General features: G+C 42.2%; 1 protein-coding gene across 2 annotated transcripts; it reads left to right on the top strand.

The window, feature by feature from the left end:
• Positions 1-6: 6 nt before the first annotated feature.
• LOC118938138 (uncharacterized) lies at positions 7-7,859 on the top strand. Of its 2 annotated transcripts, XM_090194667.1 has the most exons (3): positions 265-609; positions 694-935; positions 3,532-7,859. In XM_090194667.1, the coding sequence occupies exons 1-3, from the start codon at positions 536-538 to the stop codon at positions 5,154-5,156; spliced, it is 1,941 nt and encodes a 646-aa protein (XP_090050793.1). In that variant the 5' UTR covers positions 265-535; the 3' UTR covers positions 5,157-7,859. The 2 variants fall into 2 exon arrangements, with proteins under 2 accessions (XP_090050792.1, XP_090050793.1); XM_090194666.1 differs by having other exon boundaries at positions 7-935; positions 3,532-7,803.
• Positions 7,860-8,518: the final 659 nt, after the last annotated feature.

Below are 8,518 nucleotides of genomic sequence, written 5' to 3' on the forward strand. Positions count from 1 at the left end.
CACTTGTGCAGCAGCAGCCTCCCCCGGTCCTAGTGCCGAACCGATAAGACGTTTAAGATGCGATGGAACGGTTGACGAAAAAAATAAATCACAGAAAAAAATATATTGACTGATATTGATTTATTTAGGGGGGGTAATTCATATTTTAGGACTAGCGTCGTCTCTGATTCCAACCCTTTAACTTTTTGTCTGAAAATTAAATAAACATTTTACTCAACTGCGTTACCCAGTCCAGTCAGCAGATGGCGGTCTGGGAATTTATGGTTATGCTGTTGGTGTGACGTATAATCTAGTGGACGGAACGCTTCTTTCATCAGCAGCAACAGTGAGTCAGACACCTCGGTAGCTTGCTAGACAAATTAGCCGAACCAATATAGCTCTTTAGACGCTTTCGTGTATATTAGCCACTGTGTTTTAAACCCATTGCTGTCGTCTAGTTAGTTATCCGATTTAATTTCATATTTACGGTGTAGTTATTATTATTCAGCTAGCGGGGTGGTTAAGTTAGCATTAGCCTTAGCTAACATCCCCGACCATGCGGTCACCAAGCTACTCTCCTTCTAATGAAGAGAAGGATATCACAGTAAAACAAGAAGTAGAGAGTGGGGCCTTTACTGTGAAAGAAGAGGAGGACGCGTTCAGAGTGAAAGACGAGGAAGATATCACAGTAAAACAAGAAGTAGAGAGTGGGGCCTTTACTGTGAAAGAAGAGGAGGACGCGTTCAGAGTGAAAGAGGAGGATGGTGTTACAGTGAAAGGAGAGCATGTAGTTTATGGCGTGAAAGAGGAGGGGGAGGAGATGACTGTAACATCGAAAGAGGAGGAACGTGGATATCTGGTTCCGGTTTCCCAAACGCATCTTAAGGCGTCCAATGGTTCTAACGATGAACTCAACCGTAAGATGGTTTTGAGAAACCGTTCCCTGATTAACACTAGTAAGTACTGTCTTAACAACAGAGGCACAAACTCTTCAGTTGAACTGATGTTTGGTGTTAAGGTGGAAATCTGCAATCGCTACATCCATAATGTGACTTTTAAATTATTTATTTACAGCCATTGATTCTTAAAGAATATAACACATGCCTCATGAGCGGAGTTCAACTGTTGTACCCCATCAGAACCCCAAATAATATTTTTTTTACTATAATGTTTAGAAACAATGTAAATCAACACTGTATAGCAGTTAAGAACAAATTCTTATTTTCATTAACGGACTAGGAACAGTGGGTTAATTGCCTGTTCAGGGGCAGAACGACAGATTTGTACCATGTCAGCTCGGGGATGTGAACTTGCAACCGGTTACTAGTCCAACGCTCTAACCACTAGGCTACCCTGCTGCCTCAACATGGTTAAAACTATAATGTTGATATCATGGATGGTCAGTCCTTGCATCCATAGGTCTGTCTGTAGTTACATTTATCCAAACCCATAATCATTTTATTACCAAAATAGTGGTGGAATGACAGATTTGTTATTGTTTGAACTGCAGATTGCTGGGTTGTGTGGGGTTTTTAAACAGCAACAAAATGGCTGCCCAGAGACTTGGTTAACAGCTGAGGGATGGGGGAAGGAGAAGTGTAACCACTCTCAAATTCATAGAGAACGATATTGTAGAAACCTTAAGCCAACACCTAGCGACCTCGTCAAGAAGTTCAGACATCTTGGCGTAACAGTTATAAGGTGTTGATTTGACAGTCGCTGGACCCAGGTTTGAGTTCAGCTCAGGGCCTCTCCCTGAATTCACTACACTATGAATACAAGGACTGGCCATCCATGATGTCATAATGATAGTTTAACCAGGTTTCTAGGATATATAGTATATTCTAGAATTCATCCATGATGTCATAATGATAGTTTAACCAGGTTTCTAGGCTATATAGTATATTCTCTCATTTTGTCTGTCACAGTTGAAGTGTACCTATGATGAAAATTACAGGCCTCTCATCTTTTTAAGTGGGAGAACTTAAACGCAATTGGTGGCTGACTAAATACTTTTTTTGACCCACAGTATGTCATGCAACAACAACCAAAGTGCTTCTTCGTTCATTACCGGTATATTTGTTGTTCGGTGAAGTTGTGGGCCAATATGGATAACAGTGTACAAACCCTCATTGTCAGGTTGATGGAAAAGCCAAAAAGCATTTTACTGGTTGAAGTGTTTTTTGATTTGCGATGACGACACAAACATTATATTAAGCAGGACAGTCAATCGATCCTTACAATTAACATCCAAAGTAGTGTGAAATGCTCTCATAAGCAACCTGGAAATGGAGGTTACTTCCCTGAGTTTTCCCCCATTCACATTCAGAATACATTGTGAAAAACTAAAATCTTTGCTCACCATTTTTGCTCCTGGCAGATATACTACATCCATAACTAGTGGTTTCCTCATTAGCAGATATACTACATCCATAACTAGTGGTTTCCTCATTAGCAGAAATACTACAACCATAACTAGTGGTTTCCTCATTACCAGATATACTACATCCATAACTAGTGGTTTCCTCATTAGCAGATATACTACATCCATAACTAGTGGTTTCCTCATTACCAGTGTCACGGTGCTGACTTTTGCCTAATACCTGCAGCAAATGCCTCTACCCCGTCTTCTGGCTGGGCAGAGTACTTTAGGATTTTAGTTACTGCGGTGTAACAAGGGCCTAGGCGTGCGGCAAGTTTCTGGAGCTGTGGCTAAACCACACTTTCACACTGACACTGCCCTGCTGCTTGCACCGGCCGCTTACTCGGGGACTGTAGATTGCTTACACTGAGTGCTTACTCGGGGACTGTAGATTGCTTACACTGAGTGCTTACACTGGGACGGTAGATTGCTTATTACGTCATCTTAGACCTGTGTCTAAATGGAAGCTTCTTATTCTAAATCTAGGTCATGCACTACTAACTCTCATTCTGCTGCTTCCATGTTACTGTTGGCTGATTCTACTTAATGATACCAGCTGGTTGTTTCTACCACTTGAGGCGGCGTAGGTGGCATGTCAAGCGTCAGCTGGGAGAAGTCTATGATAGGTATCTCCTCTGCTTCCCCCTGTTGTCCAGTTTCTGCAGGTGTGGTCCATGGTTCCATGAGGTCCCGTGAATGCCCTGTGTTGCTGTCCCCATTGCTTGATGGAGTGGGCAGATTCTTTTCATCTCTTGTCACACCAGATATACGACATCCATAACTAGTGGTTTCCTCATTAGCATGGAGGAGTTTATGCAATCAAATTGCCCTCGTGCTGCAATTTTAGAAAACACAAAGGGGCCTGTATTGTAGACCAAAAGTCTTCTACCACACTGCTTAGTGTTTCAACAACATGAATAACTTATTTCTAGTCTACAATCTTAGATGTTACTATTAATGTGAAAACAAGACAAAATATGACTTCTTGCTCATTTTAAGACAATTTTAACATTCATTACAGACGTCAATTGTTGTACAACATCATGGCTATGCTGTTGGCATCAACTTTTACACTGGATTATTGCTGTTGTGGGCCTTTAATCATCTGTCTGACTTTGTTGTTCACACAGGAGAGAGACGTGACTATCGTGGATCCTCTGGGGAGCCGCAACAACCTCATGATGCTGAGGAGACAGAGAAGAGTCTCTCCAGATCAGAACACCTCAATAAACACCCGCAGAGACCCACAAGGAAGAGAACTCACTGCTGCTCTGACTGTGGGAAGATATTCACATCATCAGGCATTAAAATTCATCAGAGAACACACACAGGAGAGAAATCTTATAGCTGTGGTCAATGTTGGAGGAGTTTTACAACATTAATCTCTCTGAAAGTACACCAGAGAACACACACAAGAGAGAAACGTTATAGCTGTGATCATTGTGGGAAGAGTTTTGTTTATGCTTGCCATCTGACTCAACACCAGAGAACACACACAGGAGAGAAACCTTATAGCTGTGATCAATGTGGGAAGAGATTTGCTACATCTGGCCACCTGACTCTACACCAGAGAACACACACAGGAGAGAAACCTTTTAGCTGTGGTCAATGTGGGAGGAGATTTGCTACATCTGGCCACCTGACTCTACACCAGAGAACACACACTGGAGAGAAACCTTATAGCTGTGGTCAATGTGGGAGGAGTTTTAGTCGATCTGGAGATCTGACAGTGCACAAGAGAATACACACAGGAGAGAAACCTTATAGCTGTGATCAATGTGGGAAGAGTTTTACTTCATCTGGCAATATGACTCGACACCAGAGAACACACACAGGAGAGAACTCTTATAGCTATGGTCAATGTTGTAGGAGTTTTACAACATTAATCTCTCTGAAAGTACACCAGAGAACACACCCAGGAGAGAAACCTTATAGCTGTGATCAATGTGGGAAGAGTTTTACTTCATCTGGCAATATGACTCGACACCAGAGAACACACACAGGAGAGAACTCTTATAGCTATGGTCAATGTTGTAGGAGTTTTACAACATTAATCTCTCTGAAAGTACACCAGAGAACACACCCAGGAGAGAAACCTTATAGCTGTGATCAATGTGGGAAGAGTTTTGTTTCATCTAGCCATCTGACTATACACCAGAGAACACACACAGGAGAGAAATCTTATAGCTGTGATCAATGTGGGAAGAGTTTTGTTTCATCTAGCCATCTGAATATACACCAGAGAACACACACAGGAGAGAAATCTTATAGCTGTGGTCAATGTGGGAGGAGTTTTAGTCGATCTGGAGATCTGACAGTGCACAAGAGAATACACACAGGAGAGAAACCTTATAGCTGTGATCAATGTGGGAAGAGATTTGCTACATCTGGCTACCTGACTCTACACCAGAGAACACACACAGGAGAGAAACCTTATAGCTGTGGTCAATGTGGGAGGAGTTTTAGTCGCTCTGGAGATCTGACAGTGCACAAGAGAACACACACAGGAGAGAAATCTTATAGCTGTGATCAATGTGGGAAGAGTTTTACTTCATCTGGCAATCTGACTCGACACCAGAGAACACACACAGGAGAGAAATCTTATAGGAGTTTTACAACATTAATCTCTATGAAAGTACACCAGAGAACACACACAGGAGAGAAATCTTATAGCTGTGATCAATGTGGGAAGAGTTTTAGTCGATCTGGAGATCTGACTCAACACCAGAGAACACACAGGATTGAAATCTCATAGCTGTGACCAGAGATAATCTGATACAAGATCTCTGATCAAAAGATTAGAAAATACATACATGAAGTAGTTGTTTCATGATTTCAATGAATTAATGTCACAATGTAGAATTTTTTAACATTGTAGTAGGAGTATTGTAATGATTTCACAATGTAGAAGCCTAACTTCACTTATGAATTGATATCAACATGTTATGGATATTAGCCTAATGGGGAAAAATCCAGGCTCTGAAATGGAACCCCCGGACAGGGCCAAACAGGAAGGATATAACCCCACCCACTTTGCCAAAGCACAGCCCCCACACCGCTAGAGGGATATCTTCAACCACCAACTTACCATCCTGAGACAAGGCTGAGTAAAGCCCACAAAGATCTCCGCCACGGCACAACCCAAGGGGGAGCGCCAACCCAGACAGGAAGATCACGTCAGTGACTCAACCCACTCAAGTGATGCACCCCTCCTAGGGACGGCATGAAAGTGCACCAGTTTGCCAGTGACCCAGCCCTTGTAATATAGGGTTAGAGGCAGAGAATCCCAGTGGAGAGACAGCAAGGACGGTTTGTTGCTCCAGAGCCTTTCCGTTTACCTTCACACTCCTGGGCCAGACTACACTCAATCATATGACCTACTGAAGAGATGAGTCTTCAGTAAAGACTTAAAGGTTGAGACCGAGTCTGCGTCTCTCACATGGATAGGCAGACCATTCCATTCAAATGGAGATCTACAGGAGAAAGCCCTGCCTCCAGCTGTTTGCTTAGAAATTCTAGGGATAATTAGGAGTTGTGTTACACTTACCACGTTGGTGACCCACTTGAATCAAAATGCAACACTTCAAAATGTAGCGTGCTGTTTTCTACAAATTGTCCTCTAACCAGGGATGTACTCCCAGGGATGTACTCCCAGATTCCGTGAGGTTTTTGAGCTGTTAGTTTTAACAGGATGTGCAACCTCATCTCTCTCCTCTCTCACAATTTTTTTTACCATGATCTCGATGAGTGATGGCAAATAAGTGCTGCATTCCCTTGTTTAGCGACCCCTATATTTAATGCATCGCTCCCAAATGTAGCTGACTCTTCTGCAGGTTGTCCTCTAATCAGGGAGGTAAAATATATCTCCCATTTCCATGTGTTTTTTTTGTTGTGTCAGTTTCAACAGCACGTACAACCTAATTTCCCCTTTAATCGATATCAGTGATTTATTGCGTCTTGTCAAAACAACAGCGTTTTTGGTGCTTGTGCAGTTTATAAGGAGCTTGTTTTAAAAAATACAAGAAATATGATTATTGTGGCAGATGTTTGTCTATATAGCACATTTTATGTTTAGGTTTTCAATTTATCCCAAACTGTTTCTGCATATTGGTTATTGATTTGGAGACATTAAAACTGTGTTTTGACATTGGGGATATCACACCTAGCAAAATGTAATTGAAAAGACGTTGAAAATAAGACTATGTAACCGAATATTTCATATTTACATTTCATGTAACATTTAGTAATCATAATTATTTATGCAACCAACTGACAATTTTTGGGTACAATTATATTGACGTTGTTGCCCTGCTTTTAAAATATCAGGGTTAATTTTCCAGCCTGCTGAAGGTGTGGTGGAGTGGTAAACACCACCCCCTGCTCTACCAGGGGCTTGAGGTGGTCTCCCACAGCTCTGCTTGTGTCATGTTCTGTGGCCTTGCCGTTCCATTTCTTGACTGCCCCTGTAACACAGAAATAAATAAATTTAGTCATATTGTATAAAACATTAAAAGTAATCATTATGGAGCGTCTATGGCCTCAGTTACACCTGGCACCTAAATGTGACTTCTGTCATCCGATCACTCCAAGCTGCATTAGGTTCAGATCTACCAGGATTGGCCTTTGACAGTCTGGATGCAGTCAGGCCACTGAATATAAATAAGCAATGTAAAGAGGTGGGGTGAATGAGTGGGGAAAAGTACATTCTACACAAATGACCATAATAGCAAAGAACAAATGTGTGTGCCTGAGACCTCCTGTCTCAGCCTCCAGTATTTATGCTGCAGTAGTTTATGTGTCGGGGGGCTAGGGTCAGTTTGTTATATCTGGAGTACTTCTCCTGTCCTATTCGGTGTCCTGTGTGAATTTAAGTGTGCTCTCTCTAATTCTCTCTTTCTCTCTCTCGGAGGACCTGAGCCCTAGGACCATGCCTCAGGACTACCTGACATGATGACTCCTTGCTGTCCCCAGTCCACCTGGCCGTGCTGCTGCTCCAGTTTCAACTGTTCTGCCTTATTATTATTGGACCATGCTGGTAATTTATGAACATTTGAACATCTTGGCCATGTTCTGTTATAATCTCCACCCGGCACAGCCAGAAGAGGACTGGCCACCCCACATAGCCTGGTTCCTCTCTAGGTTTCTTCCTAGGTTTTGGCCTTTCTAGGGAGTTTTTCCTAGCCACCGTGCTTCTACACCTGCATTGCTTGCTGTTTGGGGTTTTAGGCTGGGTTTCTGTACAGCACTTTGAGATATCAGCTGATATCAGAAGGGCTTTATAAATTAAATTTGATTGATTTTGATTTGAAATTAACTTTCATACAGCCAAAAGGGGTGGGAAATTACACCAATATCAGTCGTCAATTTGCACTAATGTAAATAAACATGGATGATGGAACATATTCCCTTTTGCTGATGTGATGAACCACTAAGGGGACATAAATATTTACCATCTAAACCATGTGTGTCCTCTCACCTCTCTGGCTGTAGAAGTGTTCTTCCTAACCAGTCCCTCAACAGCTCTCTGACTGAGCTCCACCCTCACTGGGTCTTCAGAGGAGAGGAAGGCTGAGGAGGGTTGGAAGGATGAATGGATCAGTCACTCAATAAAGTGTAGAGCTGCTGTCTGACAAAATCACAATTTTAGTAGTTCATTAAAATAAATAAGGCTTTATGACTGCTGAACACCAACTATCAATCACTTAGATTGTGTAATTTCAGGTAGCGATACATCCATGGGACGTCCCTAGCCCATTGAAGTTTACATCTAAAATGGTTAAGTTAGGGATTAAGGTTAGGGTTTAGGGTAGGGATGTCCCAAGAATCCCAGATAGCATTGACCATTGTGCATTTGTAACCGATGTGAAATGGCTAGCTAGTTAGCCTGGTGTGCGCTAATAGCGATGATAACGATGTTTCGTGGGAGGCAGTTGTTTATGTGTGCAGAGTCCCTGGTTCGAGCCCAGGTAGGGGCGAGGAGAGGGACGGAAGCTATACTGTTACACATTCTTCAGTCTCTTTTACGTAGCCGGTGTAAAAGAAACACAGACAAGACAAGTAGGCGCTTAGGTCATTATGGTCATTGTAGTTTAAAAAAAATAGCATCTAATTATGTGT

This window comes from Oncorhynchus mykiss, chromosome 13, assembly GCF_057628025.1.
Source record: "Oncorhynchus mykiss isolate SJ-2025 chromosome 13, ASM5762802v1, whole genome shotgun sequence".
Lineage (NCBI taxonomy): Eukaryota > Metazoa > Chordata > Actinopteri > Salmoniformes > Salmonidae > Oncorhynchus > Oncorhynchus mykiss.

What these genes read in the sequence shown, in the direction of transcription:
- LOC118938138 (XM_090194666.1), top strand. Translation starts at nt 536, where the DNA reads ATGCGGTCACCAAGCTACTCTCCTTCTAATGAAGAGAAGGATATCACA. An exon ending in CCGTTCCCTGATTAACACTA is followed by an intron (nt 936 to 3,531) that starts GTAAGTACTGTC and finishes TTGTTCACACAG; the next exon opens with GAGAGAGACGTGACTATCGT.